At 47.9% G+C, this 25000-nt stretch overlaps 2 protein-coding genes across 11 annotated transcripts in view; one reads left to right on the top strand and one right to left on the bottom strand.

Moving 5' to 3' along the window:
- The window catches only part of LOC128690729 (carbohydrate sulfotransferase 3-like), a 330456-nt gene that overhangs the window by 30232 nt on the left and 275224 nt on the right, over positions 1 to 25000 (bottom strand). For all 4 annotated transcript variants that reach the window (XM_070088218.1, XM_070088219.1, XM_070088217.1 and 1 more), the window contains exon 2: positions 8139 to 8269. In XM_070088218.1, the coding sequence (XP_069944319.1) occupies positions 8139 to 8269 (131 nt within the window). The remainder of the gene's footprint in view (positions 1 to 8138; positions 8270 to 25000) is intronic.
- Positions 8543 to 25000, top strand: part of LOC128690841 (solute carrier family 35 member G1) — a 380509-nt gene continuing 364051 nt past the window's right edge. For 2 of the 7 annotated variants that reach the window (XM_053779586.2, XM_053779585.2), the window contains exon 1: positions 16375 to 16463. The gene's annotated coding sequence lies outside the window, so the exon portion shown is untranslated. Of the gene's footprint in view, positions 8627 to 16352; positions 16464 to 25000 lie in introns of those variants that run through there. The other 5 variants (XM_053779582.2, XM_053779581.2, XM_070088222.1 and 2 more) reach the window with 5 other exon arrangements.

The following is a 25000-nucleotide window of genomic DNA, read 5'->3' as shown; positions in this document are numbered from 1 at the left end:
GGAGGGTGTTCAAGGAGCGTGCTCAAGGAGGGTGCTCAAGGAGAGTGTTCAAGGAGGGTGTTCAAGGAAGGTGTTCAAGGAGGGTGTTCAAGGAGGGTGTTCAAGGAGCGTGCTCAAGGAGGGTGCTCAAGGAGGGTGTTCAAGGAGGGTGTTCAAGGAGGGTGTTCAAGGAGGGTGCTCAAGGAGGGTGTTCAAGGAGGGTGTTCAAGGAGGGTGTTCAAGGAGGGTGTTCAAGGAGAGTGTTCAAGGAGAGTGTTCAAGGAGGGTGCTCAAGGAGGGTGTTCAAGGAGGGTGTTCAAGGAGGGTGTTCAAGGAGAGTGTTCAAGGAGAGTGTTCAAGGAGAGTGTTCAAGGAGGGTGCTCAAGGAGGGTGTTCAAGGAGGGTGTTCAAGGAGGGTGTTCAAGGAGGGTGTTCAAGGAGGGTGTTCAAGGAGGGTGTTCAAGGAGGGTGCTCAAGGAGCGTGCTCAAGGAGAGTGTTCAAGGAGGGTGTTCAAGGAGGGTGTTCAAGGAGGGTGTTCAAGGAGGGTGTTCAAGGAGGGTGTTCAAGGAGGGTGTTCAAGGAGGGTGTTCAAGGAGGGTGCTCAAGGAGGGTGTTCAAGGAGGGTGTTCAAGGAGGGTGTTCAAGGAGGGTGTTCAAGGAGCGTGCTCAAGGAGGGTGCTCAAGGAGGGTGTTCAAGGAGGGTGTTCAAGGAGGGTGTTCAAGGAGAGTGTTCAAGGAGGGTGCTCAAGGAGGGTGTTCAAGGAGGGTGTTCAAGGAGGGTGTTCAAGGAGGGTGTTCAAGGAGGGTGTTCAAGGAGAGTGTTCAAGGAGAGTGTTCAAGGAGGGTGCTCAAGGAGGGTGTTCAAGGAGGGTGTTCAAGGAGGGTGTTCAAGGAGGGTGTTCAAGGAGGGTGTTCAAGGAGGGTGTTCAAGGAGAGTGTTCAAGTACTGTGCTCAAGGAGGGTGTTCAAGGAGGGTGTTCAAGGAGGGTGTTCAAGGAGGGTGTTCAAGGAGAGTGTTCAAGGAGAGTGTTCAAGGAGGGTGCTCAAGGAGGGTGTTCAAGGAGGGTGTTCAAGGAGGGTGTTCAAGGAGGGTGCTCAAGGAGAGTGTTCAAGGAGGGTGCTCAAGGAGAGTGTTCAAGGAGGGTGTTCAAGGAGAGTGTTCAAGGAGGGTGCTCAAGGAGGGTGTTCAAGGAGGGTGCTCAAGGAGGGTGCTCAAGGAGGGTGCTCAAGGAGGGTGCTCAAGGAGGGTGCTCAAGGAGGGTGTTCAAGGAGGGTGTTCAAGGAGGGTGCTCAAGGAGGGTGTTCAAGGAGGGTGCTCAAGGAGGGTGCTCAAGGAGGGTGCTCAAGGAGGGTGCTCAAGGAGGGTGCTCAAGGAGGGTGTTCAAGGAGGGTGTTCAAGGAGGGTGCTCAAGGAGAGTGTTCAAGGAGGGTGTTCAAGGAGAGTGTTCAAGGAGGGTGCTCAAGGAGGGTGTTCAAGGAGGGTGCTCAAGGAGGGTGCTCAAGGAGGGTGCTCAAGGAGGGTGCTCAAGGAGGGTGCTCAAGGAGGGTGTTCAAGGAGGGTGTTCAAGGAGGGTGCTCAAGGAGGGTGTTCAAGGAGGGTGCTCAAGGAGGGTGCTCAAGGAGGGTGCTCAAGGAGGGTGTTCAAGGAGAGTGTTCAAGGAGTGTGCTCAAGGAGGGTGCTCAAGGAGAGTGTTCAAGGAGGGTGCTCAAGGAGGGTGTTCAAGGAGGGTGTTCAAGGAGGGTGTTCAAGGAGGGTGTTCAAGGAGGGTGCTCAAGGAGGGTGCTCAAGGAGGGTGTTCAAGGAGGGTTCTCAAGGAGAGTGTTCAAGGAGGGTGTTCAAGGAGGGTGCTCAAGGAGGGTGTTCAAGGAGGGTGCTCAAGGAGGGTGCTCAAGGAGGGTGCTCAAGGAGGGTGTTCAAGGAGAGTGTTCAAGGAGTGTGCTCAAGGAGGGTGCTCAAGGAGGGTGCTCAAGGAGGGTGCTCAAGGAGGGTGTTCAAGGAGGGTGTTCAAGGAGGGTGCTCAAGGAGGGTGTTCAAGGAGGGTGTTCAAGGAGGGTGCTCAAGGAGGGTGCTCAAGGAGGGTGCTCAAGGAGGGTGCTCAAGGAGGGTGCTCAAGGAGGGTGCTCAAGGAGGGTGTTCAAGGAGGGTATTCAAGGAGGGTGTTCAAGGAGGGTATTCAAGGAGGGTGTTCAAGGAGGGTGCTCAAGGAGGGTGTTCAAGGAGGGTGCTCAAGGAGGGTGCTCAAGGAGGGTGCTCAAGGAGGGTGCTCAAGGAGGGTGCTCAAGGAGGGTGTTCAAGGAGGGTGTTCAAGGAGGGTATTCAAGGAGGGTGTTCAAGGAGGGTATTCAAGGAGGGTGTTCAAGGAGGGTGCTCAAGGAGGGTGTTCAAGGAGGGTGCTCAAGGAGGGTGCTCAAGGAGGGTGCTCAAGGAGGGTGTTCAAGGAGGGTGTTCAAGGAGGGTGCTCAAGGAGGGTATTCAAGGAGGGTGTTCAAGGAGGGTGCTCAAGGAGGGTGCTCAAGGAGGGTGCTCAAGGAGGGTGCTCAAGGAGGGTGTTCTTGGAGAATATTCTTCGAGGGTTTTTCCTTCAGTATTTTATAATTTCAAATACAGTCATGTAGATATATTGGGATTGACTGCAGTAACGCTACTATAGTTCTCTACTAACATCACTAAGGAGAACTTACAGACCACGATGCGGGTGGTGTTTTAAGACTCATTTCCCAAGAGTTCCAACTCCACACGTACTGTAGTTTACTTACAATGGTGTTATTATGATTTCCTGAGTCATGAGAGTTTACAGGTCGCAAAATTTTAAAGTGAACATGTTCCCGAGACAGAATTATTTATTCTGCAAAATGAAGTAAAAAGGTTTCTGTTGCAGGAATAAAGGCAGAAGACTGTTTCTACTTTGCTTGCAACAACACAACCTATAATGATATTTGCTTTAATTAGAATACTGCAACCTATAGCTCCAAGCCGTGACTCGGTGGTTCGTTTGCTTTAGATGGATCACTAAAGGAGTCAGTATACTATCCTCCTGCTAGTCTTTTCTGTTGCCTTACACCTGTTTATCAGTATATCATGTTATCGTATCAGTGGAGGACGATATTAAGCAACATCAATATTTTTCCCCTTAAAGAGCAGACCATTTCTTTTTCTAATATGAAATCGTCATTACCATCTTTATCAACTTCATCATCATTGTCATCCTCTTCTTCCTTCTCTTCTTCTCTTCCTCCTCCTCCGAGATAGGTGCTGCTTACTCGATGGTATTTGAAGACTGAGTTTGGCTGGGACTCCCTAAATATCACATGTGACTTGTGACTTGACAAAGAGCCAGTTCATGACTTCAGGGTTAGGACATGACTTGAGAGCCAGGGCATGACTTGAGAGCCAGTGCATGACTTGAGAGCCAGTGCATGACTTGAGAGCCAGTGCATGACTTGAGAGCCAGTGCATGACTTGAGAGCCAGTGCATGACTTGAATTCACTCTATCGTCCTTATCGTGACTTTTACAGCAATCTCCAGCCATCTGATCACTAGACACACATGCATTATATAATTGTCATTATCACCGTCATTATCACTAATATCAACATATGAATCTATCTCGCTAACAAAATCATGCACCTAAGCATATTTTTTTATATTGTATCTAGTACATCATAATTACTATCCAAAACATCATCACCCAACTCATGTCCTCACAACACTGCCATCAAAACATCATCTTTCCCTCTCATCATCAGCAACAGTTACTGAGGATGAGCATCTTCATTATTATCTCGCATCATCACCATCACCACCGACATTGTCACCATCGCCAACATCGTCACCACCATCATAACCAAAATCATCATCAAAGATATCCACACTAACATCGTCACCAACATCCCCAACACCGTCACCAACATCAACTAACAGTCAGTGTACTCTCCACCTGAGATTCCAGTTATTCCTAATGAAACAACAGGAATCTCAGGTATCATTATGTATCTCAGTTATCATAATCGGGAATTATGATACATAGTCTTCAATACAAATTATTATATTACAAAACATTCGCTAATGCAGAGAAATTTTCTCCCAAGAGGGAGCCCGGTGGCCTGGTGGCTAAAGCTCCCGCTTCACACACGGAGGGCCCGGGTTCGATTCCCGGCGGGTGGAAACATTTCGACACGTTTCCTTACACCTGTTGTCCTGTTCACCTAGCAGCAAATAGGTACCTGGGTGTTAGTCGACTGGTGTGGGTCGCATCCTGGGGGACAAGATTAAGGACCCCAATGGAAATAAGTTAGACAGTCCTCGATGACGCACTGACTTTCTTGGGTTATCCTGGGTGGCTAACCCTCCGGGGTTAAAAATCCGAACGAAATCTTATCTTATCTTATCTTATCTTAAGGGGGAGGCGATCTCTCACATAAGGGGGCAGCTACCCCTCTCATTTCGACATCTGGAGACCAGATATTGATCAAGGGTGTTTTGAAGATTAATCTGTATACTGAAGCAACAGCTCTCATCTTACATGGTGCTTACCAAGCAGAATTAGATTAAGATTAGATGTAGATGAGCTGCAGTTGCCAGACTGCATGTGTGCACCAGGCTCTCCTCTCTTGCGGGAAGATTTATCTGAGGAAGATTCTATTCCCTAAGACCAGTAAAAACTCTTAGTAATACGCCTCTAACCTAACATCATTGCTAGAGGCATATACTCGATAACCTATACCTTGGAGTCAGGGACTCTTCCTTCTATGACTCAGTTAAGTCATCAGAACTGACATCTACGCCTGTTGACATTATGTCAGCCGAAAGTCGACTATAAGCAGAAGTGCTGGGAGCTCCCAAGGCTAAAATATAGTCACGACGAATTAATCGACCAGTGACGATGTAGCTAGTGACCGAATGTAGCCGGAAAGGCCACCCCGCGTAGCCCTATCAGTGTGTAGTTCGTGAAAGTCAAGTTGTGTTGACAACCTTAAGGAAGAACAGAAGAAGAGATACCATAAATGTAACTCTCCTGTGCGCATGAGCACCATGAATAATTACGGAGTAATCCGCTGTACAACTTGTCATTATGCATGTTATTATTGATCGAACAAATATTTAAGGAAAACTGAAGCGAAGATACAGTGTTGAAATGTTAACCAGTTATCTCTGTTAAGCGAGATATCACTAGTAATTCTCCGCACTGTGGGCCCGTCAAGGGAGGTTCCTTGATGGTGGTGAGGGGCCCTTGATCTAGGGAATTGGATCCGTGCTCTAGTTCCCTGAATTGAGCCTGAATACCTTACATCCCCCCCCCTTCAACAGGCGCTGTAGTATCCCTACGGGTTTAGCGCTTCCCCCATAATTATAATAATAATTCGCACTGTGAACTTTATCCACATATAGAGGTCACAAGATGAACTTGTGGGCGAGTGATGGTCAAGTCAGGTGATGTTCAACGCTACCAAAGTGACGAAAGAATTGAAGGAAGTGAATACGTTACCGTACAGCGTCATATCTTCAGTCACGTCATCGATACTGACTTCAACGACATGTAACGTCAAGGGCTCCTGCTGCAATTAGCAAGGTAAGTTATGTTTCTCCCAACATCAGCCTAATAATCACTGTAGTGTCTAGGGACAGATGTAGGGGGAGTAGAGCTAACCATCGAAGCAATCATGGGTGGGCCATCATCCAAACACAGGTAAGAGACGTAGTCTCGCGTCTCTTACCTGTGTAAGAATGTCAGGAGGGAGAGTTAACGATAGTAACCCATTACATTACAGCTCAGTGGGAACTAAGACAGCCGACATCGAAGGAGACTCCAGGCTGCGGCTGCTGAATTCTTGAGCTGTCAACGTAAAGCTGAGTACTCATGACTAACAGGGGTCTTTTTACATAGTATTAATTCTAAAATCCTCCACAGCTAAACCTGAATGAGTTATACAGTTCGATACATAACTACAGGTCATAAATGGTTTAGCGCTGCTTCTGTAATTATAAAAACTTTATGAAAATGGGACACAGTCAAGAAATGCTACTATACATGAATAAATAAGGTAATCACAAAGCTGTATTGTAGATAATTACATATGTCTAATGACATTTAGGTGCCTCGTAAAATAATTATAAAAATATTTTTTAGAGAGGTGGACCGATGAGCCACAGAAGACCTTGGTCAGATGACGCGAAAGTTCCTGTTGAGGGTCAACATGTGGCTAAGACCCACGTCAGGAAATACTTCTGTTTCTTGACAAACCTTATCTAGGGTACCTCGTAGAGCAGTCATAGCGAGTTACACTTACAACAGAAAGTGTCCAGGATTGAACTATGACAGAGGTGGGATGTATGAGTGAGTATCCTAACACCTGTGTCCACTGTTAGCTAGTATAAGTCGATGCGCAGGAGTTAGTCGACTGTTGTGGGTCGTTTCTTAGAGTAGAACCGCCCATGGCTCGGTTGGCAACACACTCACCTCACAAACTGAGTGTCCATTGTTCATTCCCCGGTATGGGTGGAACCTTTGGACATGTTTCCTTACATCTGATGCCCCTGTTCACCTAGTAGCAAGTAGGTACTTGTTGTGGGTTGCATCCTGGGGAACACGATTAAAAGGCTCCCAAAGGAAATAAGACAGGCTCCGATGACTCACTGACTTTCTTGAGTTACCCTACCTTCCTGGCTGGAAGTCGTTCCGAAGGTCAACGACCCCGCGGCCCAGTCCTTGACGAGGCCTCCCACTGGATCAGGGCCTGATCAAACAGGCTGTTACTGCTGGCCTCACGCAATTCAACGTATGAACCACTGCCCGGTTGATTTGGAGGAGAGGCTAACTCTCCACCAGGTTAAAAATCCGAATAAACCTTATCTTAACCTCATGATTCCAATGGAAATAAACCACACACTGCTTGACTTTTTTGGGGATATTCTGGTTTACTATCCTTCCAAGATTACTAATCCGAGTAATAACTTATACAAACCCAAATATATTTGTTGGAATAAGTGCATAAAAATAAAAGATAAGGAGCGCACTGCAGTAGGCCTACTTACTCAACCTAGGCAGAGTCTGTGGTAAAAGACATGTGTGTACAACTCAGGACATTAAAAAGGAACATTGCGCCACAAGTTTCTTACACGTGTATCTGTTGAAGATTGAGACACTTATGCGGCATATGGGAATCTTTATTCAGGAAACGTTTCGCCACACAGTGGCTTCAACAGTCCACTACAAAGAGGAAGGCGTAAGGAGAGGAGGAGTATGAGGTAATCAGTCCCTCAGCCTGGAGTCGATGTGTTCAGTCCATCAATCTTTGTCGGTTTTTCAAACCATTCATCACGTGTATCTGTACCTAAATGAACTTACAATTTTTTACAACTAGAGAGCTTCTATTTACATCCAGGCCATGTATATGTAACCAAGGTAAGGTCAATGTTTCATTATAGGACTCCAGTGTATACGAGTCACACTAACTTTACTGGGTTATCCTGGATTATCTACGTAATATATACCATTGTTGTGGGACTAAACTATTCGCCCTCACAACAACTGTACAAATTTATACAAATGTTTATGAAATCAAGTTTCCTGGATGAAACTTAATTATCTTAGAGAATCGTATTCTGGCAACTAGAAAAAAATCTGGAAAACATAATAGAAGATTCAAATAGATTTTTTTAATGATTTATATATTTAATAATGTTGCAACTGTCCTCATCCTTCAGAAATATTTATATTACATTTTCGGAATGGAGACGTCTGTCGAAGGTATTATTCAAACTCATCACAGAACATCTTCAATCATGCGAAAATTTTATAACATTTACCATATGTATTTAGCAACCGTATATATAATAAATATATATATCCCGTATTCCTGCCTCACTAGGGGAGGATCATTTAATTTTCTAGTGAAATTAATATTTTTATATAAACATAATAGATATCTTTGAAGGTTTTCGAGACATTGTAGATGAGTTTATTTAGGTACAGGTCCACATAAGTATAATTATCATACATAGTAACATATGTGTAAATTACCTAGGATAACCCTCTCCCCCCTCCAAAAAAAAAAAAAGACAAAGTGACTTATTTCCATTGCGCCCAGCCAGGGATAGGCTAGTATGGTGCTCCCATAGTCAAGGTATAAAAATATTACACAATATGTAATAATTACCATCGACGACGTTCTCACTGACAGGATGTTCCGCAAGTTTGGCCAAGTGGAAGATAGCAACGAGGGCGAGGGCGGAGAGGATAGCGATGGCCGCGGTGCGCACAGTTTGACGAGTCCTCGGTGCCAGCGACCTGTCATAGAAAACCAATTCTATTAGTAACAGAAAACGAGATTTTTACAGGACAAACTAAACTTTACGAAAGTGATAAATTCGGCATCCTTTTATTTTTGTCCGAGATATTGAAAATCTTGATGACCTAGATGTAAATATAGAACAATGTTTAACCTATAATATCATGCAGTAAAATTATTAAAAATATAGAGATAGGAGGCTAAATAAACTATTTTAGGTTGTCGGGATGAGTATATCACGTGACCAATCAGCTGATTTTCGCGCAAGCAGACGACACAAGTCTGAGGTTGGCTGTGTAGGGTGTGTGTGTGTGTGCGTGTTAGTGGATACCTGCTAGTGCCTCTCTCCTCACATGGTAAGTAGTCACCAGTTATCCCATACAACTAGAGCAGTGCTGCTGGTGCCCCGGCGTGAGGGGGCGAGCACTGGTGACGATCAGAAGGCCAGACGCCAGGCACTGGGTGCTCTGGGTGAGGCTCCTGGTACCAGTACCTGGGTGTTCTCCTCTGCTATATTACAAAGACCAAGGCAGAATTCCTGCCTGGAGGTAGCTGCCCATGTACAGTATAGATACAATAACCGGACAGAGGATCCATGCTGCGAGTAAATTAGCCATGGCGTTCAGAATGCTATATATGCATACATAGTGTGGGAAATACTGAGGCTTGCATCGTTGCGTTAGTATGCCACATGACGAGGCAAGCCTACCTGCCGACTTTCCTAAGACAAATCCTTGCGCTATATCGATTTTAAACTTTGGAGATTTTCCTAGATTTATATGGCATTCAGAAAACTAGAATTGTGTGCCTCGTCGATGTAGGATTAAGAATGAATCAATGAGACTGAGGTAAGGAAGCAATGTTGATCACACGTGCACCTTGCAAAGAGAGGGGAGGGGAGCACCTTGCAAGGAGAGGGGGGAGAACCTTGCAAGGAGAGGGGAGGACCTTACAAGGAGAGGGGAGGGGAGCACCTTGCAAGGAACGTGGAGGGGAGCACCTTGCAAGGAACGTGGAGGGGAGCACCTTGCAAGGAACGTGGAGGGGAGCACCTTGCAAGGAACGTGGAGGGAAGCATCTTGATGCTGCTCATGGGCTCTTAATTCAGGTAACTGGGGCTGCTCCTCTCCTTGCTTGGATCAAACCTGATTACCTTCCATTCCCCTCGCGTTCTTTGATCCCCCTATTTAGCTCTTACCATGAATATATGTTTCCCCAAACCTCCTCCTCCACCCGCCCCCACCATAACCACTACCACCCAGAACCAGCACTACTACCATGCACCACCACTATCACTAGTACTATACACCACCCTATGTGCCACCACCACTATGCACCACCACCCTATGTACTACCATCCTACGTACCACCACTATGCATCACCACCCTATGTACAACCACCACCACCACTATGCACCACTACCCTACGTACCACCACCACTATGCACCACCACCACTATGCACCACCACCCTATGTACCACCACCACTATGCACCACCACCCTACATACCACTACCACCATTATGCACCACCACCCTATGTGCGACCACCACCACTATGCACCACCACCCTACGTACCACCACCACTATGCATCACCACCTTATGTACAACCACCACCACTATGCACCACCACCCTACGTGCCACCACCACCACTATGCACCACCACCCTACGTACCACCACCACTATGCATCACCACCTTATGTACAACCACCACCACTATGCACCACCACCCTACGTGCCACCACCACCACCACTAAGCACCACCATCCTATTTACCACCACCATCACTATGCACCACCACCCTACGTACCACCACCACCACCACTATGCATCACCACCCTATGTACAACCACCACCACAACCACCATTATGCACCACCATCACCACTACTATCACTACGCACCACCACCGCTACTATCATGTACTACAACCACCACCACCCTCCCCATATCAACCATAACACCATGATAACCCCATCACTACCGCAACACACTGTTGCTACTACCACCACTACCATTACCATGATGATCCCATCACTACCGCAACACACTGTTGCTACTACCACCACTACCATTACCATGATGACCCCATCACTAACGCAACACACTGTTGCTACTACCACCACTACCATTACCATGACGACCCCATCACTACCGCAACACACTGTTGCTACTACCACCACTACCATTACCATGATGACCCCATCACTACCGCAACATACTGTTGCTACTACCACCACCACTACCATTACCATGATGACCCCATCACTATCGCAACACACTGTTGCTACTACCACCACTACCATTACCATGACCCCATCACTATCGCAACACACTGTTGCTACTACCACCACTACCATTACCATGATGACCCCATCACTATCGCAACACACTGTTGCTACCACCACCACTACCATTACCATGACCCCATCACTATCGCAACACACTGTTGCTACTACCACCACTACCATTACCATGATGACCCCATCACTACCGCAACACACTGTTGCTACTACCACCACTACCATTACCATGATGACCCCATCACTACCGCAACATACTGTTGCTACTACCACCACCACTACCATTACCATGATGACCCCATCACTATCGCAACACACTGTTGCTACTACCACCACTACCATTACCATGACCCCATCACTATCGCAACACACTGTTGCTACTACCACCACTACCATTACCATGATGACCCCATCACTACCGCAACACACTGTTGCTACTACCACCACTACCATTACCATGATGACCCCATCACTATCGCAACACACTGTTGCTACTACCACCACTACCATTACCATGATGACCCCATCACTATCGCAACACACTGTTGCTACTACCACCACTACCATTACCATGACCCCATCACTATCGCAACACACTGTTGCTACTACCACCACTACCATTACCATGATGACCCCATCACTATCGCAACACACTGTTGCTACTGCCACCACTACCATTACCATGATGACCCCATCACTACCGCAACACACTGTTGCTACTGCCACCACTACCATTACCATGATGACCCCATCACTTCCGCAACACACTGTTGCTACTGCCACCACTACCATTACCATGATGATCCCATCACTACCGCAACATACTGTTGCTACTACCACCACCACTACCACTAACACCTCCTACCACTGCCACCTACAACCACCACCACCTCCTACCACCACTACCCTCACCAACTACCACCACCACTACCTCCACTACCACCTCCACCACCACTACCATCTACCACCACCACCAACTACCACCACTACCATCTACCACCACCACCAACTACCACCACCACCAACTATCACCACCACCAACTACCACCACCACCAACTACCACTACCACCAAGTACCACCACCACTACCACCACCAGGACCACCTATCACCACAACCAACTACCACCACCTACCAACACCACCAACTACCAGCAACACTACCACCAACTACCACCACCACCACTACCGTCACCACCACTACCACCTCACACACCGATATTCCAACATCACCACTCCCCCCCCCCAAGAGATTCTTTGATGCAGTTTAGGGCTCTTGATCCAGGGCACTGAATCTGATATCTCCTTCATTGCATCGAACCTCCGTCCCCCTAGGTGCTGAATAACCTCTACGGGTTTAGGGCTCTCCATGAATGTAATCAATATGTAACCCGTACCACTACCAGCATCAGTACTAACACAATGATGCACCACCACCACGATCACTACTCACCACCACCACGATCACCGCTCACCACCACCACTCCACCACTGTTACAACTATTATCATTACCATCACCACCACCACCATTACCATCATCACTACCATTACTACTACCACCACCACCACCACCACCGCCGCCACCACCACTACCATCACTATCACCACCACCACTGCCACACCACCACCACTACTACCATCACCAGCACCACCAGTACCACCATCACCACTACCCTCACCACCACCACCTTACACACCGATATTCCAACATCACCACTCCCCTCCCCCAAGAGATTCTTTGGTGCTGGTGAGGGCTCTTGATCCAAGGCACTGAATCTGATATCTCCTTCATTGCATCGAACCTCCGTCCCCCTAGGTGCTGAATAACCTCTACGGGTTTAGTGCTCTCCATGAATGTAATCCATATGTAACCCGTACCACTACCAGCATCAGTACTAACACAATGATACACCACCACTATTACTCACCACCACCACTGTTACAGCTATTATCATTACCATCACCACCACCACCATTACCTTCATCACTACCGTTACCACCACCACCGTCACCAGCACGGGCACCGCCACCACCTGCGCCGCCACCACCAACACGATTACCACCACTACCACCATCACAACTATAACCACCACTACTACCACCACCACCATCACCACCACCATCACCACTACCACCACCATCACCACCTCTACCACCATCACCACCACCATCACCACTACTACCACCATCACCACAACCATCACTACCACCACAACCACCATCGCCACCACCAGTACTACCACCACCACTAATACCACTACTACCACCACCATTACCACCACTACCACCACCACTACAACCACCACTACAACCATCACCACTACTACCACCATCACAACTACCACTACCACCACAATGACCACCATCACCATCACCACCACTACCACCAACACCACCACCACCACCATCAACACCACCGCCATCAACACTATCACCACCACCATCAACACCACCGCCATCAACACTATCACCACCACCATTACTACCATCATCGCCACCATCACCATCACCACTACCACCACCACCACCACCATCACTACCACCATCACCACCACTACCATCACCACCACTACCATCACCATCACCACCATCACCACCACTACCATCACCTCCATCACCACCACTACCATCACCACCACCACCATCACCACCAACACCACCATCACCACCACCAACACCATCGCCATCAACACTATCACCACCACCATTACTACCATCATCGCCACCATCACCATCACCACTACCACCACCACCACCATCACCACTACCACCACCACCATCACTACCACCATCACCACCACCACCATCACTACCACCATCACCATCACCATCACCACTACCATCACCACCACCACTACCATCACCACTACCACCACCACCACCATCACTACCACCATCACCACCACCACCACTACCATCACCATCACCATCACCACCATCACCACCACTACCATCACCTCCATCACCACCACTACCATAACCACCAACACCATCACCACCAACACCACCATCACCACCATCACCACTACCACCACCACCACCATCACTACCACCATCACCACCATCACCACTACCATCACCATTACCACCATCACCATCACCTCCATCACCACCACTACCATCACCACCACCACCATCACCACCATCACCACCACCATCACCACCACCATCACCACCACCACCACCACTACCATCACCATCACCACCACTACCATCACCTCCATCACCACCACTACCATAACCACCACCACCATCACCACCACCATCACCACCACTATTACAACCTAGGATTTCAAATGGCCTGTTATCCCAGGTGTAATGGGAGCAAATAAACACAGTAGAAAAAGTTTAGACTTATATTATCCTTCACCAATTATAACAGCAATATGTACACTATGTACAGTGATAAATATAGTGCACTCCACGGTAAGCAAGGCAGAAATAGAAGCCACAAGATAGCAGACCGTGCTTCAACCAGCTCTAGAGTGGGAATGAAGCACGGTCTGCTATCTTGTGGCTTCTATTTCTGCCTTGCTTACCGTGGAGTGCACTATATTTATCACTGTACATAGTGTACATATTGCTGTTATAATTGGTGAAGGATAATATAAGTCTAAACTTTTTCTACTGTGTTTATTTGCTCCCATTACACCTGGGATAACAGGCCATTTGAAATCCTAGGTTGTAATATGGGTAGCCTGTCCGAGAGCTGGACTTAGAGAAACGGTTGAGCTTAGGGTGAAGCTTGTAGCAGGAACATTGTGTAGCTTGCTGTTTCGCTTCGCTTTACAAATTTTGCGTGTCAGTTGCTTATGATCAGCCTTGCTATTGTGTGATCGTTCAACAGCTCGCTACTAGCTTGTTCAGTGTGCTCGCTTCGCTACGGTCAATCTTGTGTGCAGTCGGCTTTGCTTGTATGCGTATTCTGCAATCGTACTGTGCATAGCTAAGCGTGTTCTGCAAATTAACGTGTTACGTTGGGGTATTCGTACTGTGCATAGCGAATAACTTATGCCACCTAGACGAGTCAGACGCTTGGTGTCGGCATATACTTTGCATAACCTACCTAAATTGTCCCTACAGCGTTGTTGGCAAATTGCTCGTTCCATTGTCATTCCCACTCTAGATTATTATTACAATCAAGGGGGAAGCGCTAAACCCGGAGGATTATACAGCGCCTGGGGGGGTATGTGGAAGGCATTCAGGCTTAATTTGGGGAACTGGAGCATAGATCCAATTCCCTAAATCAAGAGCCCCTCACCAACATCAAGGAACCTTCCTTGAGGGGTCCCACTCTAGAGCTGGTTGAAGCACGGTCTGCTATCTTGTGGCTTCTATTTCTGCCTTGCTTACCGTGGAGTGCACTATATTTATCACTGTACATAGTGTACATATTGCTGTTATAATTGGTGAAGGATAATATAAGTCTAAACTTTTTCTACTGTGTTTATTTGCTCCCATTACACCTGGGATAACAGGCCATTTGAAATCCTAGGTTGTAATAACCACCATCACCACCACCATCACCACCACCACTACCATCACCATCACCACCATCACCACCACCACCATCACCACCATCACCACCACTACCATCACCACCACCACCATCACCACCACCATCACCACCACCATCACCACCACCACCACCACCACCACCACCATCACCACCACCATCACCACCACCATCACCACCACCATCACCACCACCATCACCACCACCATCACCACCACCATCACCACCACCATCACCACCACCATCACCATCACCACCACCATCACCACCACCATCACCATCACCACCACCATCACCACCACCATCACCACCACCACCATCACCACCACCATCACCACCACCATCACCACCATCACCACCACCATCACCACCACCATCACCACCACCATCACCACCACCATCACCACCACCATCACCACCACCATCACCACCACCACCACCATCACCACCATCACCACCATCACCACCACCATCACCACCACCATCACCACCATCACCACCACCATCACCACCACCATCACCACCATCACCATCACCACCACCATCACCACCACCATCACCATCATCACCACCATCACCACCACCATCACCACCATCACCACCATCACCACCACCATCACCACCACCATCACCACCACCATCACCACCATCACCACCACCATCACCACCATCACCACCACCATCACCACCACCATCACCACCATCATCACCACCATCACCACCACCATCACCACCATCACCACCATCACCACCACCATCACCACCACCACCACCATCACCACCACCATCACCACCACCATCACCACCATCACCACCACCATCACCACCACCATCACCACCATCATCACCATCACCACCACCATCACCACCACCATCACCACCACCATCACCACCCCCTCCCTCCAAGACCACTTGTATCAGGTACAAACACTCATGAGAGTGATGACACATTACGAGGTCTTCACAGCAAGACAATGAGTCATAGATTCCCACGGTAGCGTCATTGGCTGATCCACTGATACCATCTTCCTTGTGGAACCCTCCATGTTGCCTCCTCGATTCTGAACTGCTCTTGATCCAAGGGATTTGACTTACCATGAGTCAAAAAGGATTACCTCCCATTCTCTAGGCGATGTTTGAGTCGTGGTTGAGCGCTTTGTGGCGCATTTAGGAGTAAGCTCTGGTTTGCGAGCTGGAGCAGGCGTGGGAGCTGGAGCAGGTGTGGGAGCTGGAACAGATGTGGGTGTCTGGTATGTCACTACTTAGCTATGCAGCACTTGTAATATATCCATCAGAAGTATGTAAACTCTCACACTGACAACACTGGCCACACAGGCGATGCTTCTTACATAACTTGTCACTTCCAGACTTACGTAAGTAATATTGTACGTCTTTGAATGTCTGTATATATAAATGTATCGGGCACGATTGTAGTTTTATATATATATATATATATATATATATATATATATATATATATATATATATATATATATATATATATATATATATATATATGTAAAACAACCACTGTGAAAGAGTAGTAAAATTCCAAGCACTTTCGTGACTTCTCACATTGTCAATGTGAGTAGTCACGAAACGCTTGGAATTTCACTACTCTTTCACAGTGGTTGTTTTGCATATTTTAAAATCACCTGTTTACTGTGATTTTATTGCACACACACACACACACACACACACACACACACACACACACACACATATATATATATATATATATATATATATATATATATATATATATATATATATATATATATATATATATTTTATTATTTTATTATCACACCGGCCGATTCCCACCAAGGCAGGGTGGCCCGAAAAAGAAAAACTTTCACCATCATTCACTCCATCACTGTCTTGCCAGAAGGGTGCTTTACACTACAGTTTTTAAACTGCAACATTAACACCCCTCCTTCAGAGTGCAGGCACTGTACTTCCCATCTCCAGGACTCAAGTCCGGCCTGCCGGTTTCCCTGAATCCCTTCATAAATGTTACTTTGCTCACACTCCAACAGCACGTCAAGTATTAAAAACCATTTGTCTCCATTCACTCCTATCAAACACGCTCACGCATGCCTGCGTGAATAGGTAAAACTTGCGATTTTGGTTTAAATAGCAAAGCTCTTCTTGCCGAATAAAGCAAGCGAAAATTTGTATATGAAATAATTTCGCAAAAATCATTCTGAACCTAACGAAAAAAATATATTTCATTGTGGTTTTTTTATTCTTAAATTTTGTAAACTTATCTAAAATATATTTAGCTGGATTAGGGTAAATTAAAATGCGCTTGTTATAATAAGGTTAGGTAAGTTTTCTAAGATTTTTTGGTACAAAATTATTAATTTTTACATCAACATATATGAAAAAAAATACATCTTGAAACGTATAAGAGAAAATTTTAGAAGACTTAGTTTTAAATGAGATCTTGCTAAATGACCAGTTTTACCCATACGGCACATGTGTGTGTGTGTACATATATACATATACATGTCGTGCCGAATATGTAAAACTGGTCAATTAGCAAGAACTCATTTAAAATTAAGTCCTTTCTAAAATTTTCTCTTATACGTCTAAAGATATATTTTTTTCATTAATGTTAATGTAAAAACTTTTAATTTTGCTCCAAAAGGATCTTAGAAAACTTACCTAACCTTATTATAAGAAGAACAATTTATTTTAGCCTAACCCAACTCAATATATTTTAGATTTGTTTACAATAATTTAATACTAAACAAACATAGTGAAATATATTTTTTTCGTTAGGTTCAGAATGATTTTGGCGAAATTATTGCATACACATATTTTCACTTGCCCTATATGGCAAGATGAGCGTTGCTATTTAAGCCAAGATCGCAAGTTCTGCCTATTCGGCACGACATACATATATATATATATATATATATATATATATATATATATATATATATATATATATATATATATATATATATATATATATATATAATGTATGTATATATATATAGTTATAGGTCTTTCGCGTTGCAATAAACACATCAGGAGCTTGCAGTGTTGAAGAAATAGCGCAGGAAATTCAGATAAATTGCTTCAGAGAAACAACTCTGGAATGAACAGTCGTAACTTTCTTGAGTTACTTGGAGAGCCTAACGTGACAAATTGAACACGTTGTGTCATACTAGGTTATATGTTGGTTGTACGTCAAGCCTCGTTGCCAGCCACCTCTGTGTTGCATTCCTCTCATGTGCCTACACCTCTACGATGGATATTCCTTGTTGTCCTGTAGGATGTATGAATAGACAGTGATAGTCATACCTGACATCCTACAAGGTCACCAAGGGCCGTTAGGGACGAGAACGATGGATTTGTGCTTCGAAGTGGACACTCTGGGGCGTCCCAAGAGATATAGTCTTCAAGGGAGGAGGTGCCTTGATGCTAATGAAGGGTTCTTGATTTAAGGATATGGAGCTACTCTTCCTTTCCTCGGATCACACCTGACTGCTTCCCATTCAACAGGCGCTGTATGACTTTCATTATTATTAATATACACAGCTTTGTGTGACCCATACGGGTTCAGCCCTTATTTATAATAAAAACAATAATATTATTATTATTTCGTGGGAGAGAGCTAAACTCACAGGGGACAGAGTGCCTGGAGAACCGGAAGTAATGAGACTCGATCCAACATATAACATTCTCTAATGTATATTTTACGAAAATACAGAAAAAAAATCAACAGGAGAAAACCTAGCAGAGTGTTGCTGGGTGAGGGTGACAGTTGAGCACTGTGTTGCTGGGTGAGGGTGACAGTTGAGCACTGTGTTGCTGGGTGAGGGTGACAGTTGAGCACTGTGTTGCTGGGTGAGGGTGACAGTTGAGCACTGTGCTGCTGGGTGAGGGTGACAGTTGAGCACTGTGTTGCTGGGTGAGGGTGACAGTTGAGCACTGTGTTGCTGGGTGAGGGTGACAGTTGAGCACTGTGTTGCTGGGTGAGGGTGACAGTTGAGCACTGTGCTGCTGGGTGAGGGTGACAGTTGAGCACTGTGTTGCTGGGTGAGGGTGACAGTTGAGCACTGTGTTGCTGGGTGAGGGTGACAGTTGAGCACTGTGCTGCTGGGTGAGGGTGACAGTTGAGCACTGTGTTGCTGGGTGAGGGTGACAGTTGAGCACTGTGCTGCTGGGTGAGGGTGACAGTTGAGCACTGTGTTGCTGGGTGAGGGTGACAGTTGAGCACTGTGCTGCTGGGTGAGGGTGACAGTTGAGCACTGTGCTGCTGGGTGAGGGTGACAGTTGAGCACTGTGTTGCTGGGTGAGGGTGACAGTTGAGCACTGTGTTGCTGGGTGAGGGTGACAGTTGAGCACTGTGTTGCTGGGTGAGGGTGACAGTTGAGCACTGTGTTGCTGGGTGAGGGTGACAGCTGAGCACTGTGTTGCTGGGTGAGGGTGACAGTTGAGCACTGTGCTGCTGGGTGAGGGTGACAGTTGAGCACTGTGTTGCTGGGTGAGGGTGACAGTTGAGCACTGTGCTGCTGGGTGAGGGTGACAGTTGAGCACTGTGCTGCTGGGTGAGGGTGACAGTTGAGCACTGTGTTGCTGGGTGAGGGTGACAGTTGAGCACTGTGTTGCTGGGTGAGGGTGACAGTTGAGCACTGTGCTGCTGGGTGAGGGTGACAGTTGAGCACTGTGCTGCTGGGTGAGGGTGACAGTTGAGCACTGTGCTGCTGGGTGAGGGTGACAGTTGAGCACTGTGCTGCTGGGTGAGGGTGACAGTTGAGCACTGTGCTGCTGGGTGAGGGTGACAGTTGAGCACTGTGCTGCTGGGTGAGGGTGACAGTTGAGCACTGTGCTGCTGGGTGAGGGTGACAGTTGAGCACTGTGCTGCTGGGTGAGGGTGACAGTTGAGCACTGTGCTGCTGGGTGAGGGTGACAGTTGAGCACTGTGCTGCTGGGTGAGGGTGACAGTTGAGCACTGTGTTGCTGGGTGAGGGTGACAGTTGAGCACTGTGTTGCTGGGTGAGGGTGACAGTTGAGCACTGTGCTGCTGGGTGAGGGTGACAGTTGAGCACTGTGCTGCTGGGTGAGGGTGACAGTTGAGCACTGTGCTGCTGGGTGAGGGTGACAGTTGAGCACTGTGCTGCTGGGTGAGGGTGACAGTTGAGCACTGTGCTGCTGGGTGAGGGTGACAGTTGAGCACTGTGTTGCTGGGTGAGGGTGACAGTTGAGCACTGTGCTGCTGGGTGAGGGTGACAGTTGAGCACTGTGTTGCTGGGTGAGGGTGACAGTTGAGCACTGCTGCTGGGTGAGGGTGACAGTTGAGCACTGTGTTGCTGGGTGAGGGTGACAGTTGAGCACTGTGCTGCTGGGTGAGGGTGACAGCTGAGCACTGTGCTGCTGGGTGAGGGGTGACAGCTGAGCACTGTGCTGCTGGGTGAGGGTGACAGTTGAGCACTGTGTTGCTGGGTGAGGGTGACAGTTGAGCACTGTGCTGCTGGGTGAGGGTGACAGTTGAGCACTGTGCTGCTGGGTGAGGGTGACAGTTGAGCACTGTGCTGCTGGGTGAGGGTGACAGTTGAGCACTGTGTTGCTGGGTGAGGGTGACAGTTGAGCACTGTGCTGCTGGGTGAGGGTGACAGTTGAGCACTGTGTTGCTGGGTGAGGGTGACAGTTGAGCACTGTGTTGCTGGGTGAGGGTGACAGTTGAGCACTGTGTTGCTGGGTGAGGGTGACAGTTGAGCACTGTGTTGCTGGGTGAGGGTGACAGCTGAGCACTGTGCTGCTGGGTGAGGGTGACAGTTGAGCACTGTGTTGCTGGGTGAGGGTGACAGTTGAGCACTGTGCTGCTGGGTGAGGGTGACAGCTGAGCACTGTGCTGCTAGGTGAGGGTGACAGTTGAGCACTGTGTTGCTGGGTGAGGGTGACAGCTGAGCACTGTGTTGCTGGGTGAGGGTGACAGTTGAGCACTGTGTTGCTGGGTGAGGGTGACAGTTGAGCACTGTGTTGCTGGGTGAGGGTGACAGTTGAGCACTGTGTTGCTGGGTGAGGGTGACAGTTGAGCACTGTGCTGCTGGGTGAGGGTGACAGTTGAGCACTGTGTTGCTGGGTGAGGGTGACAGTTGAGCACTGTGTTGCTGGGTGAGGGTGACAGCTGAGCACTGTGCTGCTGGGTGAGGGTGACAGTTGAGCACTGTGCTGCTGGGTGAGGGTGACAGTTGAGCACTGTGCTGCTGGGTGAGGGTGACAGTTGAGCACTGTGCTGCTGGGTGAGGGTGACAGTTGAGCACTGTGCTGCTGGGCGAGGATGACAGATGAACACTGTGCTGCTGGGTGAGGGTGACAGTTGAGCACTGTGTTGCTGGGTGAGGGTGACAGTTGAGCACTGTGCTGCTGGGTGAGGGTGACAGTTGAGCACTGTGCTGCTGGGTGAGGGTGACAGTTGAGCACTGTGCTGCTGGGCGAGGATGACAGATGAACACTGTGCTGCTTGGTGAGGGTGACAGCTGAGCACTGTGCTGCTGGGTGAGGGTGACAGTTGAGCACTGTGCTGCTGGGTGAGGGTGACAGCTGAGCACTGTGCTGCTGGGTGAGGGTGACAGTTGAGCACTGTGCTGCTGGGTGAGGGTGACAGTTGAGCACTGTGCTGCTGGGTGAGGGTGACAGTTGAGCACTGTGCTGCTGGGTGAGGGTGACAGTTGAGCACTGTGTTGCTGGGTGAGGGTGACAGTTGAGCACTGTGCTGCTGGGTGAGGGTGACAGTTGAGCACTGTGCTGCTGGGTGAGGGTGACAGTTGAGCACTGTGTTGCTGGGTGAGGGTGACAGCTGAGCACTGTGTTGCTGGGTGAGGGTGACAGTTGAGCACTGTGCTGCTGGGTGAGGGTGACAGTTGAGCACTGTGCTGCTGGGCGAGGATGACAGATGAATACTGTGCTGCTTGGTGAGCGTGACAGCTGAGCACTGTGCTGCTGGGTGAGGGTAACAGCTGAGCACTGTGCTGCTGGATGAGGGTGACAGCTGAGCACTGTGCTGCTGGGTGAGGGGTGACAGCTGAGCACTGTGCTGCTGGGTGAGGGTGACATCTGAGCACTGTGCTGCTGGGTGAGGGTGAAGTTGAGCACTGTGCTGCTGGGTTAGGGTGACAGCTGAGCACTGTGCTGCTGGGTGAGGGTGAGAGTTGAGCACTGTGCTGCTGGGTGAGGATGACAGCTGAGCACTGTGTGCTGGGTGAGGGTGACAGCTGATCAGCGCCCAGGTGAATGGGAGGGAAGGTGAAGGTGGGAGGTTGTGTTATTTATGCGAACCTTACTGCAGGTGGTGAATGTCACCTACTGTAGGTTCGAGGTGCACATGGTACGGGAGGGTGGGGAAACATTATGATAATTATCATTATTATTAGGGATTAGCTTAGCCTCTGGGTTCATTCAGCACCTGGAAAACTGAAGGTAAACAGATTTGATCCAAGCCAGGGAAGTGGCATGCAAAGAGTATGCTGTACTTTATTCGGCGTATGTGGAAACTCCCATATGGGCTGCCTCCCAACTAGCGAACCGGGTGCTAAGGGTTTAACGATAGGGTACCCGTCGTTAAATCAGTACCCTGGTTTATTAACGAATCACAGGCAAGCCTGCCAAAGCTGAGGCAACGTGGTCTACTTGCGGTAAGCATTGGCAGTGGTTGAGTACTGTGCGTGCTCTCTGGCTTCTGCTTTGCCATCTGTCACCGTGGTGTACACTTATTATTCTATCTGTACATATTGTACATAATGTGCATATCTGTATATAGTGGGTGAAGGCAAAATATACAAAATAGTCTACTGCTGAGTTTTTTTGCTCCAATTCACATTACTGCCAGGTCTCACAGGCCATTCATTACCTGTGTTCATAATATGGAAGCTCTGTCCTGGAGCTAGAGCTGGAGTTGGAGCTGGTCTTGGTATCGGTCAGATTGCATTGCTATCACCTTTTGTATTGCCTGTCAGTCTTGCTACTGTATGTGTGTGTATTCTGCAAGTCGTACTGTGCTATTCCTGCTTGTTGCATACAATACAAATAACGCTTTATGTTGGGTTATGCCACCAAAACGGGTGAGGTGTTTGGTGTCTGAATATACTCTCCTAAATCTACCCAAACTATCTCTACAGCGTTGCTGGCGAATTCCTCGTTCCATTGGCATAGACTACCAATGAACTCTCACTGCGCAGCTTTGTGACATTATTCGTATCAAATTAAGGGTTGAAGCAACTATAGTGCACCAAATTGAGGTATCTTCCGCTACAGGAGTTATTAATCGCCGATCTCCGCTTAGGTTCCTTCATAATGTGGGAGGGCTAACACCAGAGCAATCAGACCAGCAGTCTCGTGAAGCAGGTGGTGCTCTGGGTTCGTCTCAGGGCGAGTCAGCTTCGTTGGCGCTTGAATTAGCTAAACTCAATCTCGAAACAAACCAGAGAGCAGCGTGCAAAAAGCAGTGCCGTACCTCACTTTGAGTCTGAACCTGAACAATTTTTCGAGGCATTTGAAAATTAGGCTCAAGCACTGAGGTGCCCTGGGGAGCCATTGGGCAGCACTGATGCATACAACGTTGTACAGCAAAGCGCAAGGGTTCACAGCTGTTTTAAGTAATGAAGAATTTGCTGATTATCGGGTTAAAACAACGGTTCTTGGGGCATATCAGTGTATTCCCGCCACGTTCAGGAGGGAATTCAAACTGTATAAGCGTCAGCTGGGTGAGTCTCATGTAGAGTTAAGGCAGCAGTCAAAACGCTTCACTAAATGGTACAAGGCGAGTGGTGTCACCAACTTCAGTGATCTAGTGCAGTTACTTTTGGTGGATAATCTGCTGGAATCTGTTGGACCAGAGGTTAGAGTATTTCCTGAAGATCATTCGTTAACCACTGCTTTGGAAGCAGCCAGGCTGGCTGACACTTTTGAGGCTAACTGCTCCTTGTCCGAGCAGTCTAATCATTCTTCCCAACAGCCTGGCATGAACGGAGATCGTCAGGGACGAGTCCCTGACTGGAGGACGAAGTGGCAGGATGAAAGTGAACACTGAGGCCAACCAAGTCGTCTGGTGAGCAACGACATCAAACTCGTAGTCAATCTGGTGAGCGACGACGCCAGTGCACAGAGTGACACCAGCCACAAAATCAACAGGGAGCCAAATTAAAATATGAGGTAACCTGTTACTGTTGTTATAAACCCGGCCACGTCTAGTCCAATTGCCGATCGATAGGGTACCCGTCGTTAAATCAGTACCCTGGTTCATTAACCAATCACAGGCAAGCCCGCCAAAGCTGAAGCAACGTGATTCACTTGCGGGAAGCACTGACAGACTTGCCTACCTGCTGGTTGAGTACGGTACACTATTTCTGGCTTCTGCTTTGCCGTCTGTCACCGTGGTGACATATTGTACATAGTGTACATATCTGTCTATAGTGGATGAAGGCAAAATATACATCATAGTCTACTGTTGAGTTTATTTGCTCCAATTACCATTACGACCAGGTCTCACAGGCCATTCATTACCTGTGTTCGCAATACTTCTAATCCTCGAGTCAAAAGACCTTCCTCATTGAAGGAAGTCAAAGGAAGAGGATAACGAAGCGCAGAACGAGAACGAAATGAGTAGTGATAGGGGCAATAGTAGTAGTGGTAAGAGGAGGAGGAGATACATCAGGAGCAGGAGGAGATAAATGAGGAGAAACATACACCAGTGGCTAGTATCGAAAATTTCTTTTCGCACCTAACCAGGCTTCTCTGATGACCACGTGATCAAGTGGGCTATTGCTGCCAGCAGCCCGCAGGCCTATAAAGCCATCCCAACCCCAGCTCATCAGACTCCCTCCCAGCAGGAACTCATCTGGTTCCCTCTTGAAGACTTCTTAGTTCCGCTCTTGTTTCTCACACTTGCTGGTAG

Source organism: Cherax quadricarinatus, chromosome 24 (genome assembly GCF_038502225.1).
Source record: "Cherax quadricarinatus isolate ZL_2023a chromosome 24, ASM3850222v1, whole genome shotgun sequence".
Classification (NCBI taxonomy): Eukaryota; Metazoa; Arthropoda; class Malacostraca; order Decapoda; family Parastacidae; genus Cherax; species Cherax quadricarinatus.
Note: the sequence above shows the minus strand (reverse complement) of the source record. Positions and strands in the feature narration are given on the sequence as shown.